At 50.4% G+C, this 22599-nt stretch overlaps 1 protein-coding gene across 4 annotated transcripts; it reads right to left on the reverse strand.

Annotated features, from left to right (window-relative positions):
• Positions 1-371: 371 nt before the first annotated feature.
• On the reverse strand, positions 372-21741 carry LOC137457572 (protein phosphatase 1 regulatory subunit 7-like). Of its 4 annotated transcripts, XM_068169449.1 has the most exons (11): positions 21641-21719; positions 20913-20990; positions 20623-20745; positions 14053-14108; positions 13018-13083; positions 11939-12069; positions 10983-11145; positions 5694-5810; positions 5131-5235; positions 2071-2157; positions 372-746 (listed from the first exon to the last, which is right to left on the reverse strand). In XM_068169449.1, the coding sequence occupies exons 2-11, from the start codon at positions 20953-20955 to the stop codon at positions 570-572; spliced, it is 1068 nt and encodes a 355-aa protein (XP_068025550.1). In that variant the 5' UTR covers positions 20956-20990; positions 21641-21719; the 3' UTR covers positions 372-569. The 4 variants fall into 4 exon arrangements, with proteins under 4 accessions (XP_068025550.1, XP_068025551.1, XP_068025553.1 ...); XM_068169450.1 differs by lacking the exon at positions 20913-20990 and having other exon boundaries at positions 21641-21741; XM_068169452.1 differs by lacking the exon at positions 5694-5810.
• Between the last annotated feature and the right edge of the window lie 858 nt (positions 21742-22599).

Here is a 22599-nt window from a genome sequence, read left to right on the forward strand (position 1 = left end):
AGGCTTCCAAAGATTCAAATCCACCACAGATCAGAATGAATCAAAGCACCACCAATCAATCACCCTTCCCATTTATTTCTTCTTGTAGTTTTCTATCGTTTGACAGAGCAGAAGGAGCGGATGCAGCTCTGAGGGTGACTTGGATGGGTGTCTCTCTCTGACTCTGCCCCACATGAACGGTGTTCCCCATCTTTTCATCCTTTGACAGACCACCACTGTGACTGGATCTGGCAGTGATGTTTGCAAGGATGTCACTAACCCAAAGCTGTGTCACAGAGCCAAGAGAAGTCAGCAAGTGGCTCCAGGTGACTTCAGTCTGCGGCAATGATGCTGGCCAAACCTCCCCCACCAGCAAGAGGCAGAAACGGAGAGAAGTCTCCATATTAAGATTTAATAATAATAACAACAACATCTCAAAAACAATGAGTGCATCGTACACAGGATCTGGTACTCAGTGCTTTTTCTTGACCATCTGCTCTGTGACAGTGTACTGAAGACTTGGGCTGTGTGGTTAAGTGGATAGAAAACCCAGCTGGGACATTTCTCCAAGGAGGGCAGCAGGAGGAGGTTTAGAATCGAACAAAGGTGGCGTCAATCTGCCGGACAGTGGGGAGGGCCAGCATGATTTTGCGCCGGTACTGGGGGTCCTTCTGCAAGGGATTTCGCTCCAGGTAGACGGTTTCCAAGTTTTTGGCTCCTTTCAGTTCATCCAGGTCACTCCAGCTCTCCACCAGGTTGTCATTCATCTGCACGGCACATACAGGGGAGGCTCACACCAACAGATACTTGCAAGCTAAGCCTGGTTAGCAGCAGCCTCGCCACAGAGCCACCGCACAGGAGGATTTCTACAAGCCCAAGGCAGTGGCACTGTACAGTCTTCATGCACATGTGAGATGGCCCTGGCTATGTGACCCTTTTCCCCCTGGAGCCTCCCAGCTGTGCTTTCCTGTCAGACATTCCAGGCAGGCCCTCGCTAACCATCCCTACACTGTCCTGGGGTAGTGATCAAAGGCTCCACCCCTCTGAGAGCATATCCAGGCCTCGAGTAACTTGGTCTAGTGGGAGGTGTCCCTGCCCAAGGCAGAGGCCTGGAACTGGATGATCTTTAAGGTCCCTTCCAACCCAACCATTCTGTGATCTATGAATTAGGATAAAACACCCTGCAAGACATTGAGACAGTCTCTTTACAACAGTGTCCCAGTTGATCCACTGCACATTTAAGGGCTAGAAATGTTTACTGCCAAGATCTTCTTACACTGAAATCTTTACTTTCATGATTTCCCAGGAAACATTAAAATTGGTCCCAAACTGATGTGAAAAGTGGCATTTTCCTCCCCCCTCTACATCACTTTCCCACCAAAACTGTTCCTCCACTCCAGAAAGTGCCAAGCTCCCTGATCCAGGGATCAAGCCTAGGAGGTGCCTCATTGCTGGCACTGCAGAGGAATTACAAGGGGATGATGCTCCAACTGCCGGCAACCTGGAGACTTCAGCCATCCTTTGCTTTTGGATGCAGAAGCAGTGACTAAAGCAGTATCACCTTTAAACACTAACAGCAATAACAAAAAATAATCATTAAAAAACCCCAGCAATGGATCAGCTGTGCCCCCATTCAAGAACAACTTCCTCACCTCGGCCATCCACAGTGAAGTGGAAACTTTGTTCACTGTTTGCTGCCTGGCAGATAATCATAGAGTGGGTTGGTAGGGACCTTAACGACCATCCAGCTCCAAACCCTGCCTTGGGCAGGGACACCTCCCACCAGCCCAGGCTGCTCAAGGCCTCATCCAGCCTGGCCTTGAACACCTCCATCGAGGGGGCATCCCCAGAGACATTCAAGATCAAATTCCTTTTGGGCCTGGGCAGCCTGATCTAGTTGAAGGTGTCCCTGCTGAGTGCAAGGGGGTTGAACAAGATGACCTTTGAGGGTCCCTCCCAACCCAGTGCAATCTGTGAATCTGAGCTTACTCAGAGATATAGATGTACACCACCCTCCCATTGCTCCTCACCAGAAGGTTTTTGTTCACTTGCTGTAGGGACATTCCAGGGACAGTTCCATCCTATGCTTACCCAGAACTCCTGCAGCTCTGTTAAGTGACTGATGTTCTCAATCCTCTTGATTCTGTTGGATGCTATGTCCAGCATTGTGAGTTTGTTCTAGACAAGCAAACACAAAAACATTAGACCAAAATTTCTTCCCATCTTCTCTCTCCCACTTTTTCAAGCCCAGAGCTGGAAACTGTGGGAAGCAAAGAAAAACTATTGCCAGCTGTTTACATGCAGCACAAGAACTCTCCCTGCTTATGTATGTAGCAAGGACAATTACTTTTAATGAAGCTGGGTTACTGACAGCCCAGAAGCCTTATGACAAAAATTAAAGCAATCACTAGTCTGACAGCAATTCACAGCCAAGGGCTCCTAAAGAGTGAGCCTTTCCTCAGAACACATGAAGCAGAGTGCTCCATTAAAAATCAGATCACAAATGCCCTCTTCAGCAGCAGACCTGAACAAACTTGTTGCAGCAGGGAATTCAAGAGTTCCAGAAAAAGGATTTTTTCTGCCTTACAGAGTCAGCTAAGTTCCAGATTGTCTCTGCTCTCTGACAATATCATCTACTGTTGGGTGAGAATGAAAATGCTACAGGCTTCTTCAAATGGATACTAACACAAAGGAAAGCCACATGCCACAGTTCGTTCCCTCCTACTTCCAGCTCCAGTTGATGTCCTATCAAAAGGAACCGAGAGTTACCTACAAACTGCTGTGTAAAAGGCTGCAGCAGCATTTCCATGGCTGAAGATCACAGAATCATGGAATGGTTTGGGATGGAAGGGACCTTAAATATCATCCAGTTCCAACCCCCGTCAACACCTTCCACCAGCCCAGGTTGCTCAAGGTCTCATCCAACCTGACTATGAACACCGCCAGGGAAGGGGCATCCACAGCCTCCCTGGGCAGCTTGTACCAGTGCCTCCCCACCCACACTGGAAAGAATTTCTTCCTAATCTCCAATCTAAATCTCCCTTCCTCCAGCTCACAGCCATTCCACTTCCTTTTGTCCCTACGAGCCCTTGCCAAAAGTCCCTCACCCCAGAAACCCCCAGGGGAGCAGGAAACCAGGCAGGGGGGCACAGAGGGACTGAGCTGGGGGGGTCTCAGGTGGGCAACCCACATCCTGCTACTTGTTCTTCCCCCATACCAGCCACGGGCTAGGGGTTTCCTATGGCCGGTGCCAAGATCCTTTGTTCAAGCAAACCCCTGAGGTGTTTATTAGCCTTCGTTACAGGGTGCTAGAAGGATTATTAGGGTTACGCTGTTCCTGGAGGAGGGGGCAAGATCAGCAGCAGCTGAATATCCAGGGCAGGCATCACTTAGCCTGCTTTCCTTCTTTCTTTTTCCCCCCCTCTATCTCTTCTCTAGGCAAATTGGGAATGTCATTATCTCCTCTGCAAACTGCTCAGTGCAAGACCTTGTGCGTGGGGAAAAGCAGGCTTGGGGTGCTCGGCTCCTCTGCAGGCAGTGGTTAGGGCATAGGGACACACAGAATCCTGGAGTGGCTCAGGTTGGAAGGGACCTCAGACATGATCTACTCCAACCTCCCTGCCATGCCCAGGGACACCTCTCAATTAGACTTGGCTGCTCAAGGACTCATCCAATTTGGCCTTGAACTCCCCCAGGCAGGAGGCATCCACAGTCTCCTGGGCAGCCTGTGCCAGAGTCTCACCACCCTCATACCGAAGAACTTCTTCCTCAGCTCCACTGTAACCCTGCTCTGCCTCAGCTTCAAACCATTCCCCCATAGCCTGTCTCAGACACCCTCAGCAAAAGTCTCTCTGCAGCCTTCCTGCAGGATCCCTTCAGGTCCTGGCAGGCAGCTCTTTATTAGAATAAACTTTTATTAGAATAAACCAAACCAGGTTGGAAGAGACCTTCAAGATCATCGTGTCCAACCCATCAACCAATCCAACCCACCCAAACAGCTAACCCATGGCACCAAGCACCCCATCAAGTCTCCTTCTGAACACCTTCAATGACGGCGTCTCCACCACCTCCCCGGGCAGCCCATTCCAATGGGCAATCACTCTTTCATAGTTTCATAGTTTCATTCAGGGTTGGAAGGGACCACAAGGATCATCTAGTTCCAACCCCCCTGCCATGGGCAGGGACACCCCACACTAGATCAGGCTGGACAGAGCCTCATCCAGCCTGCTCTTAAACACCCCCAGGGACGGGGCCTCGACCACCTCCCTGGACAACCCATTCCAGGGCTTCACCACTCTCATGGTGAAGAACCTCCTCCTCACATCCAGCCTGAATCTCCCCACCTCCAGCTTCATTCCATTCCCCCTAGTCCTATCACTACCTGAGATCCTGAGAAGTCCTTCCCCAGCCTTCCTGTAGGCCCCCTTCAGATACTGGAAGGCCACAATTAGGTCTCCTCGGAGCCTTCTCTTCTGCAGGCTGAACAGCCCCAACTCCTTCAGTCTGTCCTCACAGGAGAGGTGCTCCAGCCCTCTGATCATCCTTGTGGCCCTTCTCTGGACACGTTCCAGCACCTCCACATCCCTCTTGTAATAGGGGCTCCAGAACTGGACACAGTACTCCAGGTGGGGTCTCACCAGGGCTGAGTAGAGGGGGAGGATCACCTCCCTCGACCTGCTAGCCACACTTCTCCTGATGCATCCCAGGATCTGTATAGAACTTCTTCCTAACATCCAACCTGAACCTCCCCTGAGGCTCTAAGGCCCCCCTGGAGCCTTCTCCAGGCTGCTCAGCCCCAGCTCCCTCAGCCTGTGCTCACAGCAGACCTGCTCCAGCCCTTGGATCACCCTTGTAGCCCTCCTCCGGACTTGCCCAAACACCTCTGTGTCCTGGCATGAGCCAGGCTCCTGCATTAATTGCATCTTGTGCTTCACCTCGCCACAAAACCAATTTACAACACAAGGAGGAGCTCCACTTACACAAGGTACTTTAACACAACAAATACTTGGATCTTTGAGGTCTTTCCAAGGGACTCAGAACCCTACATGTAAGTGGAGAAAGCTGAGGAACAAAACCTTCCTGAAAAGCACAGCTACTGATAAGAGCAGCTCAGGGCAAGAGGTCAGGCACAGCTAGCAAGAGCCTGCTCACATTGTTCTCCAGCCCCTCGATGACTTCGATGCCGTTGTGGCTGAGGTACAGCTCGCGCAGGTTCACCAGGCTCTGCAGCCCCTCGATCTTGGTCAGGCGGTTATTCTGAAAGGGAAGCAGTGCTGTAAGGGCATCCAAACAAACCAAACCCCAAGAGACTCCCTGAAGAAAAGGCTTTTCTCTGAAGTATGGCTGGGAAGGGGAAAGGGTCTGCTCGGGTGCACACTGATCTCATGAGCTCAGTTCCTTTGAGCTTTGTACCACCGATGCGCAACGGAAGGTCCAGGGGTCTAGGGGCTCTAAGTGTGCAAGAATCAGATTCTGACCCTCCCATCGAAAGCTGTAGCCTGAAAGTTGTCTTCTTGGGGTCCTTACAAACAACAGGCTTACATGTTACTATAACTCATTTCATAGATTCATAGAGTGGTTTGGGTTGGAAGGGACCTTGAAGATCATCCAGGTCCAGCCCCAACTTTCCACCGGAGCAGGTTGCTGAAGGCCTGGAACACCTCCAGGGAGGGGGTGAGGAAGGCTGCTGCAAACAGGACAAAGCAGAGCCCTACCTGCACGCTGAGCACAGTCAGGCTTGTCAGTGCATCCAGGTTCTGCAGTTTGGTGATTTTGTTCTTCCCAAGGAACAGGCTGTCAAGAGTGGCCAAGGTGTCGATGTTCTCAATTGCCTGCAACGTGACAACAGGAGACATTCACTGCTGTGATATACAACTCCAGCTTCTCCCTCTGCCTGGCATTTTGTAGCCTTGGCCCCTGGAGCTGCACTCCTGAGAAACAAGCCTGGGAATCCAACACAAGGTGTGCACGAGGCAGGGCCCCCACCATGACCCAAGAGCGGAGTTAAGTGCAGTGACAGCAAACCTCACCCGTGTGACAGGTGGCTGGTGGCACTTTTTACTGGTGGGTTTAGTGAGGGCGGTATTGCTTTGTCCCAGCTGCTGCCTTCACTGGCCAGGTAGCAAGAGCTGAGAATGAGCAGGCTCAGAGAACAGTGACAGTGACATTCCCTGAGCCATGAGGTGTATCCAGAGCAGCAATTACCAACTTGGCAAGCATGAATCTGTCACTGCTCAGCAGTGATGGCATAGCACAGGCAGAGACAAACTGTTCAGCTTCTCTGCACAACGCTTCTGCATATCCAGTTCTGGTGCCCCCGGCAAAAGAAGGGCACGAGGCTGCAAAGGAGGGTCCAGGAGGGCACCAAGATAATCACAGAGGGCAGGAGAACCTCCCCTGTGGGACCAGGCTGGGAGAGTTGAGGCTGTTCAGCCTGCAGAAGAGAAGGCTCCAGGGAGACTTCAAAGCAGCTTTCCTAGCACATGAGAACAGCCTATCCCACAGAGGGAAAAGGGTTCTAAGAAGGGAGTTGGCAGGTCTCATTGGCAGGGCTCTAAACTAGATTTGAAGGGGGAAGGGGCTGAAATCAGTGCATGTACACTAATGCACACAGCACGGGTAACAAGAGGAGCTGGAAGCCTTTTTCCAGCAGGAAAGTTATGATGTAGCTGCCATCACAGAAATGTGGTGGGATGGCTCACATGACTGGAGTACTGTAATTGATGGCCACAGGCTCTTCAGGAGAGACAGGCCGGGGTGAAAAGGTAGAGGGGTGGCCCTGTACATCAGGAGGGCTCTAGATGCCATGGATGATCAGGTTGAGTGCCTGTGGGTGAGAATTAGAGGGAAGGCCAACAAGGCTGACATCCTGGTTGAAGTCTGTTACAGACCACCCAACCAGGATGGAGAGGTTGATGAGTGACTCTATGGGCAGCTAGAGGGAGACAGTCTAAGAGGTTCTTAGAGTGCATGGAGGACAGCTTCTTATCCCAGGTGCTGTGAGAGCCTACCAAGGGTAAGGCCTTGCTTGACCTTCCTTTTACAAGCAGAGAAGGGCTGGTGGGAGATGTGGTTGGAGGCTGTCTGGGGTGCAGTGACCAGGAGATAATTGAGTGTTCAATATCCAGTCAAGCTAAGAGGGGCAGCAACAAAACCTCCACTCTGGACTGCTGGAGGGCAGACTTCAGATTACTTAAGGAACTAACTCAGAAGGTTCCTTGAGAAACAGCCCTTAAAAATAAAGGGGTCCAGGAGAGCAGGACCTGCTTCAAGACAGAACCCTTGAAGGCTCAGACCAGGCTGCGCCAATGTGCTGGAGATGAGCCCCAGAAGAGAGAGCCTGGATGGGCAACGAGCTTCTGAGTGAATTATGGGAAAAACATCTGGGAAGGAAGGAGAGTTGACCCATGGAATGTTTAAGGATGTTGCTAGGTCATGTAGGAAAAAAATTAAGAGGCACAAAAGCCCATTTAGATCTTAGCCTCTGCTGTGAAGGACAACAAAAAAGGCAAAGGTACTTAACACCTTCACTGACTCAAATTTTAGTAACAGGACAGAATGTCTTCCTGACAAGTGGCCTCCTGAGCTGGCAGATGGAGACAGGGAGGAGTTCCCCTGTGATCCAGGAGGAGGTAGTTAAAGACCGCCTTAGCTGCTTGGATCCCCACAAGCTCATGGGACCAGATGGGATCCATCCTAGGGCGCTGAGAGCTGGCAGATATGCTACCAAGCCGCTCTCCATCATTTATCACCAGTCCTGGCTCACTGGAGAGGTCCCAGAGGTCTGGAAGCTGCCAGTGTGGTGCCCATCCACAAGCAGGGCTGGTTGGATGAGCCAGGGAATTCCAGGCCTGTCAGCCTGACCTCAGTGCCAGGCAAGGTGACAGAACAGTCATCCTGAGTGCAATCACACAGCACCTACAGGATGGCCAAGGGATCAGGCCCAGCCAGCATGGATTCAGGAAGGGCAGGTCCTGCCTGACCAACCTGACCTCCTTCCATGCCCAGGTGACTGCCTGGTGGGTGTGGGGCAGGCTGTGGATGTGGTCTACCTGGGCTTCATCAAGGCCTTCGACACCATCCCCCACAGCAAACTGCTGGCCAAGCTGTCAGCCCCTGGCTGGGACAGCAGCACTCTGAGCTGGGTTAGGAACTGGCTGGAGACTGAGCCCAGAGAGTGGTGGTGAATGGTGCCACATCCAGCTGGCAGCCAGGCACTAGTGGCGTCCCCCAGGGATCAGTGCTGGGCCCTGTGCTCTTTAACATCTTTATTGATGATCTGGATTGAGGGCACTGAGTCCATCATCAGTAAATTTGCTAATGATACCAAGCTGGGGGCAGGAGTTGATCTGCTGGAGGGTAGAGAGGCTCTGCAGAGGGACCTGGCCAGGCTGGACAGATGGGCAGAGGCCAAGGGCATGAGATTGAACACATCCAAGTGCCAGGTTCTGCACTTTGGCCACAACAACCCCAGGCAGAGCTACAGGCTGGGGTCAGAGTGGCTGAGAGCAGCCAGGCAGAGAGGGACCTGGGGGTAGTGGTCGATGGTAGGCTGAACATGAGCCTGCAGTGTGCCCAGGCAGCCAAGAGGGCCAATGGCATCCTGGCCTGCATCAGGAACAGTGTGGCCAGCAGGAGCAGGGAGGTCATTCTGCCCCTGTACACTGCACTGGTTAGGCCACACCTCGAGTCCTGTGTCCAGTTCTGGGCTCCTCAGTTTAGGAAGGAGGTTGACTTGCTGGAACGAGTCCAGAAGAGCAACAAAGTTGGTGAGGGGTTTGGAACACAGCCCTGTGAGGAGAGGCTGAGGGGGCTGGGGTTGCTCAGCCTGGAGAAGAGGAGACTCAGGGGTGACCTTATCACTCTCTACAACTCCCTGAAGGGAGGTTGTAGCCAGGAGGGCGTTGGTCTCTTCTCCCAGGCAGCCAGTACCAGAACAAGAGGACACAGTCTCAGGCTGCGCCAGGGGAGGTTCAGGTTGGATATTAGGAAGAGGTTCTACACAGAGAGAGTGATTGCCCATTGGAATGGGCTGCCCAGGGAGGTGGTGGAGTGGCCGTCATTGGAGGTGTTCAGGAGGAGACTTGATGGAGTGCTTGGTGCCATGGGTTAGCTGTTTGGGTGAGTTGGATTGGTTGATGGGTTGGATGTGATGATCTTGAAGGTCTCTTCCAAGCTGGTTTGGTTTATTCTAAATAAAGGTTTATTCTAAATAAAAACAAAGCTGGGGAGGGGTCTGGAACACAGCCCTGTGAGGAGAGGCTGAGGGAGCTGGGGTTGCTCAGCCTGGCGAAGAGGAGGCTCAGGGGAGACCTCATTGCTCTCTACAACTACCTGAAGGGAGGTTGTAGACAGGTGGGGGTTGGTCTCTTCTCCCAGGCAAGCAGCACCAGAACAAGAGGACACAGTCTCAAGCTGTGCCAGGGGAGGTTTAGGCTGGAGGTTAGGAAGTTCTTCCCAGACAGAGAGATTGGCCATTGGCATGTGCTGCCCAGGGAGGTGGTGGAGTCACCATCACTGGTGGTATAGAATTTAATAGAATAAACCAGGCTGGAAGAGACCTTCAGGATCATCACGTCCAACCCATCAACCAATGCAACCCACCTAAACAACTAACCCATGGCACCAAGCACCCCATCAAGTCTCCTGAACGCCTCCAGGGATGGTGACTCCACCACCTCCCTGGGCAGCACATCCCAATGGCCAATCACTCTCTCTATGTAGAACTTCTTCCTAACATCCAGTCTAAACTTCCCCTGGTGCAGCCTGAGACTGTGTCCTCTTGTTCTGGTGCTGCTTGCCTGGGAGAACAGACCAACCCCCTCCTGGCTACAACCTCCCTTCAGGGAGTTGTAGAGAGCAATGAGGTCTCCCCTGAGCCTCCTCCTCTCCAGGCTAAGCAACCCCAGCCTCTCCTCACAGGGCTGTGTTCCAAGCCCCTCACCAACTTTGTTGCCCTTCTCTGGACTCGTTCCAGCAAGTCAACCTCCTTCCTAAACTGAGGAGCCCAGAACTGGACACAGGACTCGAGGTGCGGCCTAACCAGTGCAGTGTACAGGGGGAGAATGACCTCCCTGCTCCTGCACCTGCTCCTGGTGTTTAGGAAGAGCCTGGATGAGGCACTCGGTGCCATGGTTTAGTTGATTAGATGGTGTTAGATAAGAGGTTGGACTTGATGATCTCAAAGATCTTTTCCAACCTGGTTAATCCTATTCTATCTTGAATGTCTCCATGGACAAGGCCTCAACCACATCCTGTGCAGCCTGTTCCAGTGTCTCCCCACCCTCACTGTGCAGAACTTTTTCCTGATGCCCAACCTAAGCCTCCCCTGTTCCTGTTCCAAACCACTGCCCCTCATCCTGTCCCAACAAGCCCTTTTAAACAACCCACACTGCCCAGAAAGGCTGTAGCTGCCCCCTCCCTGGAGATGTTCAAGGCCAGGTTGGATGAGGCCCTCAGCAACCTGATCTAGAGGGAAGTATCCCTGCCCTCAGCATGGGGACTGGAACTGGATGATTTTTAAAGTCCCTTCCAACCCAAACTATTCAGTGATTCTGTGAAGAGCAGTCAGCATGGTACAGTGGAGTCCAGAGCAAAGCCTCAAGTAAATCCTGTTCTGAGAGAGACTGATGCAGCAGTTATCAATTACAGGATTAAGTTTGCATTCACTAATTTGATGGACACAGTGCCTGACTTCAGGAAGGGAAAACAGCAACTGCTACTTTGGATAGGTTTGGCTGTCTGTCAGATGGAAACCACACTCTGCAAAGGGAAACACACAAGGGATGCAGGAGAGAATTCATCAACAGTGATCTAGCAGCCAAGTACTACGTGCATACTTAATTCAAAGACCCAGGATGTGCAGCAATAAGCACTTACCCATTAAATGATTAGAAGAAGAGAGAACACAACCACCAGCAAAGGGCACTGCACTTTCAGAAGAGGCTAACCCCGGGCCACAGAGCGCAAAATTCTTCAGCTATCATCATGCAGAGCAAGCCTACCCGAATTCGGTTGGATCCCAACTCTAACATCTGTAGCATCTGCAAGTTGCTCAGATTCTCTATTTTGCTGATTTTGTTGTTGACAAGGAAGAGTTTTTTCAGCTGAGTGAGCCGATCTAGTCCCTCAATGTGCCGCAGAATGTTAAAGGAGATGTCCAGGATCCTGGAGGAAAACAAACCAAAGGATTCCTCAGTCCACCACGCACCGACGATTCTGGAAGTGCCACTGCTGAACTGGTGGGGAACCTCACTATCTGCAGAGATCAAGCACATTGCTAGGCCTTGAGGCTAAAGGTCCTAAGTGTCATTTCTTTTGATCAGAAATGACAACTAAAATGGCTTTCAAAATACTTGGGGGTGGGGGGGAGTGATCTGTTATGCATGCAGATGACAGACATTCTTTTGTCCAGCAGTGGAGCTGCCAATGTGGGAGGAAGCTAATTCATATTCCTTGGGAAAGATCTCTGCCTACAAGATCTGCCTATGACAGGACAACACCAAGGCCTCCTGCAAGCATGAGAAGTAGGTCAGGTCTCCGAGTAAGCAAACAATTGCCAGAGACTGGGGAAAAAAAAAACCTGCCAGAAACTCCTTCCCTGACACCCTTCCAAAACAGTCCTCATGTCTCCTGAAATCTCCTGCCATTTTGTGCAGGAATAGAAAGCTGTCATACAGAGCTCTGGCTACCAAGAGCAAGGGGGTCCTGAGGGCTCCCACACCTGCACAGGAATTGCACCCACCTACCACACTTGCTGCTTTACACAGCACGTTTCCTTTACGGCTGACTGCTTACTGCACAGGTTTAGTATCGGTGGAGAACAGATTCTCCTGCTCAGAGCACCCAAATGAATCACAAGGAAGGCCTGGATGGTAAGCACTGGAACGAGCACAGCGAGAGTAACTTGGTGAGTGGCAAACCACCCTCAATCTCCTTTTAGTAATTCCCCCAGACTCACTCAAGTTCCACCATAGACTCCAAGTTCTCAATCTTCCGAATCTGATTGTCATAAAGATCCAGCTCCCGCAGGGTCTGCAGCTGCTCCAGGTTTTCAATGCGCTTAATCAGATTCTGGCGGAGACACAGAGTCTGAGGGTTGGGGAGAAGGGGAAAAGCAAACAGGAGAAATGCATGAGCCACAGCATGGAACGTCTTCTGGGGCTTCCCCCCCAGCCTCCCCCCTTAAGTTTGGTCGGTATTTTAAAATAGAACTTTCTCTTATTTCACTTCTAACAAAGGAAATCTATTTGAGCACAAAGATGGTCAGACACTGTTAACAGCAGCCCAGAGAGGCTGGAAATACTCAGGAGCTTCACTAGAGAAGCCTTTAAGCAACATGTTTTGAGCAGAGGTTAACTACAGACCTCCAGAGGTCCTTTCCAATCTACATGAACCACAAAATGGCTTAGGTTGGAAGGGACCTCAAAGATCATCTACTCCAAACTCCCTGACATGGGCAGGGATGCCTCGCAACTAGACTTGGCTGCTCAAGGCCTCATCCAACCTGGCCTTGAACACCTCCAGGGAGGGGGCACCCACAGCCTCCCTGGGCAACCTATTCCAGAGTCTCACTACCCTCATATGGATGAACTTCCTAAGCCTACTCTCCCTCATCTTCAAACCATTCCCCCATGTCCTGTCTCTAAATGCCCTCATGAAAAGTCCCTCCCCAGCCTTCCTGTAGGCTCCCTTCAGATATTGGAAGGCAGCTGTAAGACCCTCTCAGAGTCTTCTCCAGGCTGAACAAGTCCAGCTCCTTCAGCCTGTCCTCATAACAGAGCTGCTCCAGCTATGTTAAACCTGAATGTATGTCTCAGGACAAGTCCTCGTGCATTGCCTCTCACCCACTTCCAAAAAGAACTTGCAAAACCCCAGGGTTTTTACTACTACTTGACAAGGAGGTAAAACTACCGTCTTCAGTTACACATGAAGTGAACTCACTAGGATCTCAGCCAAAAAGAGAGTGCCCTATCTGTCCTCTTACAGGTTAGGTATGCAAAATCTCCAGTTCCCACAGACACTCCTCAGGACTGTTACCTTCACTTTCTTCAGCACCTCAAATCCTTCAATCTTGCCAATTCGGAAATGGTTCAAGTCAACATCCTGCAAGAGAAATGGAGGGATCCAGCAGGTGTTTCAGAACAGTGTTGTTCATTGAAACCTCACTTCAAAGGGCTTGTGAAGACTGGGTTCGGCACAAGATTTTATAAGCCTGTGGCCTAAACTTGTCAACTGTGAACACAGCCTCTGCAAGAAGGCCACAACTCACTCCTGAGTCTGAGTGGTCTCAAACATAGAAACCTTCTGCAGTAAATTCTGAATTTACTGAAACAGATAAATTCTGCTGTCTAGCATGAGTAAAGTATTGCATAAAATTCTCTTGCCCACTTTGCTAGGGCTTAACAGGAACACACCTTGCTATTGCCAGTTTGAGGCCACAGATGACCAGGAACCAGTGACAGTTCAAATAATCTGGTGGTTCTGTGAAAGTTAGCTCTGCAGTGGCTATGACCTGATCCAGTTCACATTTACGCTGCCCAGCCCCTGATGTTCATTTTGCTGGTCAGTGAGTCCAAGAAAAACCAAGCACTTCCCTCCCAAGCTCAAGAGCTCCCCAGCTAACAGGCTCACGAGGCTGCAGGGACCAAAGCACAGGGGCTGGTTAAGGGGCTGCAGTTGTGTACAGGGAGATGCTAGGTTATGGCTGGACTCAATGACCTCAAGGTCTTTTCCAACCAGGTGATTCTACCCCACAGGGCTGACAGCAGCAAGCAGTTCATTAAACACTCCCACAGAAGCTCCCAGCCCATCCAGAATGCCTGCAGCACAGCCTCACTTTCAGCACCTGCAAGCTTCATTTGCAATTTTAAGTTACTGACAAAATGTTTCAGCTGCTGATTAAGAATAAAACACTTCCACTTCACCTCTAAAGGCTCTGAACCAGTTCTGGCAAAGACTAGTAGCCAGCCCCTTTGGGAGAATTAGATCTTCTAATCAGGTTTCAATACTTGCCTTTGTCTACCTCTTCCTCCCACCCTATAAAGCCCATAAGGACAAAAATCTGTTTTTTACCTCAGCTTCTGGGTCCAGGCTAATTGTCTCCATGTCCACTGGTGTCTCTGCTTCTCCTGCAGAAGATGCAACATACTTTATAAACTTCTGCTGCCTGCTGAAGGTGAGGAAACAAGGGCTCCCATTCAGGAAGATAAAGGGGGCAAACGCTTCTCAGAGGGAAACACACAACACAGTTCAGATATTCTGCCACATTAAAAACACATTTTGCCTATTTTGATTCTCATTGTGACAGCTACTCATGGGGAATAAAAAAAAAAAAAGCTTTCTAAAGAACAGAATTTGATGCCCAGATGCAAAAGAGCGAGCAGCACCTTCCTCAGCCTGCCTGCATGGCTGCGGAGTGCTGCTGGCTGAAGCCTGACATGGGCAGGGTTCCTTTGCTTCACAGTTCGGGCCAGCACCCCTCTGAAGAGACATGATTCAAAATTGCCACTACCCCTCCTCCTACCTAAGAAAACATGACCAAGAAGGGATCTAAACTGTCTAGTGCTAGTACCAGGAATGACTGAGTACCTCAGCAACCCCACTCTTCCCCTTCCTTTCATAAGCTGGCAGTATTTAGGTCAACGTTGTGCATATTTTTGCACCAATCTCCCTTCTTTTGTTTGCCTGAACTCACTAATATGCTAGAAAACAATGGCTATCACACTACAGTGTTGGGAAATGCCTTTCCAGCTCTGCAAGACAGCCCAATATTTGCTATGCTGCTACCACAGCACAAGAGGGAGTGAAGTCTACAGGATAAAGTCATGCTGAATAATTCATACCTGATTCCCATTTACTGAAGGCTGTTTGCACCAATTTCCAAAGGAAGCCTAATTCAACTTTGCAAACCAGACCTAGAACATGCAAGCACTTCACATGTGTAGCTCTGCATGTACTGCCAAAACCCCCAAGAACTTTAATTACAGGCAGACCCCAAAGGCTTTGCATTAACTCTTGTGTTACTACAGGCAAGCTCACTCATTAACCTGGAAGTAGCAATAATTTTTCTAGCCTACTAATACCACAACACTCTTGTGAATGCCAGCTGTCCCACAAGTGCTCCTTGGCACTCTAAGTACCAATTTAAGGCTGGAGAGCACAAGCATTACAATTCTCAATATTGCCATCAAACTCTTTCTGATAGCTCTACTCACCATCATTTCCCTTGCTGAATTTGCTCTTGCCTGGGCATTCCAACCTGAAAAGGCACTAGCTGAAGTAACTCACACAAGACTGAAAAGCAATCCTTGCCACTCCTCTTTTAATATTCCTCACAGCATCAGTTCACAGGGAGCATAAATTGTATTTGGGGGATGCAAAATGAGCTGGTAGCCTTGGTGACATTAAATGGCAGCACAGAAATAGCACCAGAACTGACATGCACAACATATATCACGGGACCATAGAATGCTGCCTGCCAGCATTCTAGCAATGGACAACACTTGCATTTTCACAGCTTTCTTCTCCATCAGGAGCTATGCACTTCAGCAGGGAGTGGGATACTCTATGCTGCTGCTACCAAGGATACATTTCTTTGATTTGCAGGGTGCAAAGGCTTCAAGCACAAAGTCCTCCATGCCAAGCAGGCACCCTAGGTGAATTTACAGCCAAGAGGAATATAGCCCAAATGCAGAAGAACAGGTATTTCAGATACCACATGAAAAATCCAACCTATTCGCCTTGTACTAATTTGTATTAGCAGTAAGTTAGTGCTCATGGTGAAGGACTTTCTCCCTAAAGCTGTCCAAAAGTAAAACCAGTCATGTATTCAGTAAAAAAACCCAATCAAACAAGTATCCAAAACAGCAACAAAAATCAAGAAAAAGAAAATAAACCTTTGACCTTGCTTGGTTGGCAGGCTTCTCTAGAAGATTCTGTGTGTTATCACAGACTTACACACATCTGGTTGTGGCAACGTGTTAAATGCTCTGCTCCAGGATATGGTGAAGGGTCACCCCCTCCTGTTTTTGCCACAGGGCTTTGGGCAACCAGTCCTGGCAGCACGGGACTCCAGCTCGGGCACGCAGAACCCAATCACGCAAAAGCAATTTAAATCTAAACACAGAGGCACTTGCATTGACCTAACGAGGCCAACTCTCCATCAGCTGATGCACTGTGTATGAAACACTACCTGTGGAGCAGGCAGAGCGAGTATCGAACTGACAACACAGACCAATCGACGCAGGCCAGCGAACGAAGCTTTCCCTCCGAGACACGAAACAGAACTGGTTCTAGTCACATCAATTCACAGACCCACAGAATGGGTTGGGTTAGAAAGGACCTCAAAGATAATCCAGTCCCAATCCCCTGCCATGAGCAGGGACACCTCCCACCAGCACAGGCTGCTCAAGGCCTCATCCAGCCTGGCCTTCAAAACCTCCAGGCAGGAGGCAGCCACAGCCTCCCTGGGCAGCCTGTGGCAGTCTCTCTCCACCCCCACTCTCAAGAATTTCTTCTTTACCTCCTGTTTCAGTCTCCCCACTCCCAGCTCAAAGCCATTGTCCCACGTCCTGGCACTCCCAGCCCTTGTCCAAAGGCCCTCCCTAGCTCTCCTGGAGCCTCTTCAGGTACTGGACAGATGAAGTCTCCCTGGAGCCTTCTCTTCTGCAGGCTGAACAGCCTCAACTCTCCCAGCCTGGTCCCACAGGGGAGGTTCTCCTGCCCTCTGTGATTATCTTGGTGCCCTCCCGGACCCTCCTTTGCAGCCTCGTGCCCTTCTTTTGCCGGGGGCACCAGAACTGGATATGCAGAAGCGTTGTGCAGAGAAGCTGAACAGTTTGTCTCTGCCTGTGCTATGCCATCACTGCTGAGCAGTGACAGATTCATGCTTGCCAAGTTGGTAATTGCTGCTCTGGATACACCTCATGGCTCAGGGAATGTCACTGTCACTGTTCTCTGAGCCTGCTCATTCTCAGCTCTTGCTACCTGGCCAGTGAAGGCAGCAGCTGGGACAAAGCAATACCGCCCTCACTAAACCCACCAGTAAAAAGTGCCACCAGCCACCTGTCACACGGGTGAGGTTTGCTGTCACTGCACTTAACTCCGCTCTTGGGTCATGGTGGGGGCCCTGCCTCGTGCACACCTTGTGTTGGATTCCCAGGCTTGTTTCTCAGGGGTGCAGCTCCAGGGGCCAAGGCTACAAAATGCCAGGCAGAGGGAGAAGCTGGAGTTGTATATCACAGCAGTGAATGTCTCCTGTTGTCACGTTGCAGGCAATTGAGAACATCGACACCTTGGCCACTCTTGACAGCCTGTTCCTTGGGAAGAACAAAATCACCAAACTGCAGAACCTGGATGCACTGACAAACCTGACTGTGCTCAGCGTGCAGGTAGGGCTCTGCTTTGTCCTGTTTGCAGCAGCCTTCCTCACCCCCTCCCTGGAGGTGTTCCAGGCCTTCAGCAATCTGCTCCGGCGGAAAGTTGGGGCTGGACCTGGATGATCTTCAAGGTCCCTTCCAACCCAAACCACTCTATGAATTTATCATAAGCTTTGCTGAACCAGCAGGTCTCAATCTCCCCTCTCCCAGCTCAAAGCCATTGTTCCTTATCCTGGCACTCCCAGCCCTTGTCAAAAGTCCCTCCCCAGCCCTCCTGGAGCCCTTCAGGTACTGGAATGCTGCTCTAATGTCTCTCTGGAGCCTTCTCCTCTCCTGGCTGAACAGCCTCAACTGCCAACCAACGTATTATTTATGAGCCACCTAGACAGAACACACCCTACACTGACCTCTCCACAATCACTTTGCAAACAGTACCACAATTTCACTTGCATACAGTAAGCAAGCAAACAGCACTTCAGCCCACAGTTTTTAATGCAGCAGGTTTCTCAAGAGAACAAACACTGCTCTGGCAGTACAGTTACCCAAGTGAATTTTGTGCCTGCAAGCTACAGAGCTTTGCAGATGTGGGGGAAAAAAAAAACCTCACAGCATTCAGGAAACCCAAATTCTGTAACTCGTTACATAACTTCACAGTATCACAAGCATTTACAGCCACTCAGGGCCTAGCTACACTTTTTTAACCTCAAATGGATGAAAGCTATTATCAACAGCTAAGTTAGAGACACTTCCTTGGAGAATTCCATCCCTCATAGACTGGAGTTCACTATTAAATAATGAAACTGAAAATTCAGCTGCTTGACCTCCTTCTCCTCACGATCTTCCGTGAACTATGTGGAGAGCTCTTCATGTTCCTTTCAGCTGAGAAACTCAAATCTGGCTGTAGAAGCTAACTCAAGCATTCCAAAATTATTCCTCTGCTTGGTCTCTGCTTTAGCAGAGGTTTCCAAAATCCTAAGAGCTTGGAAGAAGTAACAATTACAATCATTAAGTTAAACAGAACTCAGTGTAATTCAGCAACCAAATCACAGAAGGGCTCAGGTTGGAAGGGACCTCGGAGATCATCTATTTGAACCCCTGCCATGCCCAAGGAGACCTCTCAGCTAGACTTGGTTGCTCAAGGCCCCACCCAGCACCTCCAGGGAGGGGACAGCCACAGCCTCCCTGGGCAACCTGGGCCAGAGACTCACCACCCTCATACTGAGGAGTTCCTTCCTCACCTCCACTCTAACCCTGCTCTGCCTCAGCTCCACACCATTCCCCCATGGCCTGTCTCAGACACCCTCAGCAAAAGTCTCTCTGCAGCCTTCCTGCAGGAGCCCTTCAGGTGCTGGCAGGCAGCTCTGAGGTCCCTCTGGAGCCTTCTCCTCTCCAGGCTGCACAGCCCTAGCTCCCTCAGCCTGTGCTCACAGCAGAGCTGCTCCAGCACTTGGAGCATCTTTGTGGCCTCCTCTGGACTTTCTCCAGCAGCTCTGTGCTTCTCCTGCTGGGGACACCAGACCTGGAGGCAAGATTGGAGGTGAGGTCTGAGCAGAGCCCAGGGGCAGAATCCCCTCTCCTGCCCTGCTGACCACACTGCTCTGGCTGCAGCCCAGCACACAGCTGCCTGAGGGCTGCAGGAGTGCCCTCAGCGACCTTCTCATTCATCAGTACCCCCATGTGTTTGCCTTTATGCCTACTGAACATTTTTTTTCTGCTTTCATTTGAATTGAAAGCAGACCACCTGAGGTATTTCTTTAATATCATCATTTGCAGGGGAACAACATACAAGATACAACCTCAACCACCCAGCTAAACGACACCACCTGCACGAGGGCTCCAAGTTACAGGCATGTGAAGGGAAGTGTGACAGCCTGACCTGCAGAGGTGTATTAACCAGGCAGTGTTTCAGATGTACAGGGTGTACACTTCTTATTAATTTACAGAGGTTTCTTTACAGTCAACACTGAATGAGACCTGGTTAAGAGTTCATGTAATCAGGAAACAAGGTTTTGTAACTTTCATAATAGTTTTAGTAGTTTGCAAGTTCCTTTTGCATGCTCTAATGGGCAAGGCTACAACTAGGAAGGCTCAGTAGATAAACAGTGAAAAAAGGATAAAAGTTTGCTGCATTATTTCATTTCATTTTCCACACCAGCAACAGTGGCAGGAACATCTCTGTGGAACGGATGCCATCTCATCTCCCATTGCTAGCAGCTAGGAGCCCAGACCATATCGGGTCTTCAGAAACAGATCCGCTCTGACTAATTCTATGCAAGCTACTGAGAAGCAAGCCCTTCACAGAATGGCTTAGGTGGGAAGGGATCCTAGAGATCACCTACTCCAACCCTCCTCTCAAAGGTCATTTTGTCCAAGCCCCCTGCAGTGGGCAGGGACCTCTCCAACAAGGTCAAGAACTTTGCCTTCCAAAAGAACTTGGCAATGCTTTAGGTAAAAAAAATGAATGCACTAAATCAGAATTCTGAAGAGCTGCTTCTGTTTGCTTCTAAAGAACATTTCCAGCATCCTTCCACAGAAAGTTTCTGCATTCACCAAAAACCAGAAGGAATAAAACTGCTCTGCATTTCAATACTAAAGATCTGTAAAAGAGCTCTCCACAATGGATGGATAAATAAAGAGGGAGAAAAAAAGACAAAAGGTCTGGTATCAGGGGCTCCATAAAAAGAAGTCAGCTTCATTCTATCAGTGAGAAGACTACAGTTTCATTACTTATAGAGAACATTGCTCTAGGGCAGATCTACTTTGTTCACCGACACCGAGATAACCATCAGGCTGAGAAACCCGGGGCTGTGCGATGGGAGGACAGAAGACCAAGAGGAGATCTTACTAATGTTTATAAATATTTGAAAGCTGGCTGTCAAGAAGAAGGGGCCAGGCTCTTTTCAGGGGTGCCCTGTGATAGGACAAGGGTCAATAGACACAAACTGGAACACAGGAAACTCCACCTCAACACGAGGAGAAACCTCTTCACTGTGAGAGTGCTGGAGCCGGCTGCCCAGAGAGGCTGTGGGGTCTCCTTTTCTGGAGACTCTCCAAACCCACCTGGATGTGTTCTGGGTGCCCTGCCCTGAGGGACCCTGCTCTGGCAGGGGCGTTGGGCTCGAGCGTCAAAGGTCCCTTCCACCCTCCACCACTCTACGAGTCTATGACCAGGCAGCCACAAGAAACACAAAGGGCTGCTACGCGCACGCCACTGCGCAGATGAGACAGACACTTCCTGAGGCCACCAAGCAGGTGGGGAAGGTACCTGCAGAGTTCTCGCCGTTCTGCTCATCCCTCAGGCTCTGCTGGCTGAGGTCTGCCACTAAGCGCACTGCCTGCTTCTTCCCTTCTTCGTCCCCCGACTCCTCCGACTCCATCCGCTTATCAACTGCGTAAGAGCCAGAGCAGCAGAGTTAGGCTATTTCCAGCAGAGAGTCGAGGGGAAGGAGTAGCAAGCAGACATAATAACCAGGGTTCACATTTACCGCTACGCAGTTAGTAGAAATCCTAAGGTAACTAAATGAAAGGTTTAGTCTTAAGTAAAAGGCCTCTTACCCCTTGTTTCTACTTTGATTTTGGATGCACTTTTTCCTCCCATCACATCTTCCTAAAACCAACAATCTGGGAAGAAGACTGGAGGAAAAAGGAAATTTCTTAGATCAATGAAGTGCAATTCCAAAGATTATGGAAATGGAATTAGAACTATTACATTTTAAAGGCTTTCAGAAAAAAATCAGTATCATGTACAATAGTACCAATGACACAAAAAAGCGAAGGCATTAAAAAAAAAATTGAAAAGACCTCTGCAGATAAAAGCAATTGCCTCCCCAGAACAACCTGTGAGACCCCTTCACCATTTACCCAGGCACAACTCACCCTGACCGTGAGGGCCTGAAGCTCCTCACTCCTCCTTCCCCCCGCCACCCACTCCCCCTCCCTTATTTACTCTCTTCTGGAAGCGCGACGTCACGCAAGGTATTTTTGACGTATTATCCCTAGCTTTTTGCGTCACGGTCACAAACCGACCTCTTCCTCCACCTCTTTGTCATGGAGCCCCCAGAGAGGGGGAAAGCATCACGCCATGCCCCAGGCGGCACACGTCCCACCCCTCATAGCTGAATGGCCAGCCAGGGCCCCGCTCCCCGCGGGGTAGCCGCCCTCGGCGTGCACAGCCGGGGCATGCTGGGCCGCGGAGGGCCCCCAAGCCCCACCTCCCGCAGCCCTCCCGCCGAACGGCGCTGCCGGAGCGGCGAGCCGATTCGACCTCCGCAGCGAGCTCTCACCCTCCATCATCTCCTGCGGCCCCTCTCCGCTCCCCGCGGCCATATTGCTTCTCCTCTCACCGCCCCCTGCCGGAAACCGCCTCGGCCGCCATCGTAGCCAATCAAAGCCCACCACTGGTGACGCGCCGCAGCCAATCAAGCCCTGCAGGCGGCGCGCCGAGGGGGTGGGGCGCCCCTCTGGACCCTGCACATTCGTGCGCATGCGGGCCCCACGGCCTCATGGGAGCCGTACTGCCCCCTGGCGGGAGAGGCAGAACGATGTCCTCAACTGGCTAGGGAAGCGGAAAATCTAAATCTAATCTAAATCTATATCTGTGTTTGATTCAGTGAAATCCAGGATTGAACCGAAATGTCTGCTAAACGCACTGATTCTAAGCTCCAGCCCTTCCAAGGGATCACTGTCATTCATAAACTCATTCTGTCAAGATCACGTAACAATGATAAAAGCCTTGACACGAGGACTGCAGGTTATAAGTAAACATTTTCTGATTGGAGAATAGCCTCTTCCTCTAGGAAATTAAACTGCTATTTTTGCAGCTCTGCTTCTCACCTCCTCCCAGTGTAGACCAGCCGTTCTGGCTGCTCCTTCTGCTTTTGCAACGAACAAGTGTGGTCATCAGAGTTAGGAAGAACTCATCCAGAGGATCAGCATGACACTGCAAATGGGAAAAAATGGTCGGTTTGCTTACATGTCTGCAGCCACGGATGTATAGGCAGGATGTATATAGCTGATGGAATCGCATTGAAACATCCCTTTTTCCCAACCTGATCCAGAGAGACTGGAGGTAAATAACTTCCAAGTGGGTTTTTGAGCCAGCCCAGCTGCAGAATGTGATGGTGTGGTCACTGGTGAGAGGACTACAAAAAATGGAGCAGAGGAATCACAGAGTCATAGAATGGTTTGAGCTGGAACAGACATTTAGAGGTCATCTAGTTCAACCACACTTCAGTGAGCAAGC

This window comes from Melanerpes formicivorus, unplaced genomic scaffold (genome assembly GCF_026170545.1).
Source record: "Melanerpes formicivorus ecotype bairdi unplaced genomic scaffold, bMelFor1.0.p_v2 SCAF_183, whole genome shotgun sequence".
NCBI lineage: Eukaryota > Metazoa > Chordata > Aves > Piciformes > Picidae > Melanerpes > Melanerpes formicivorus.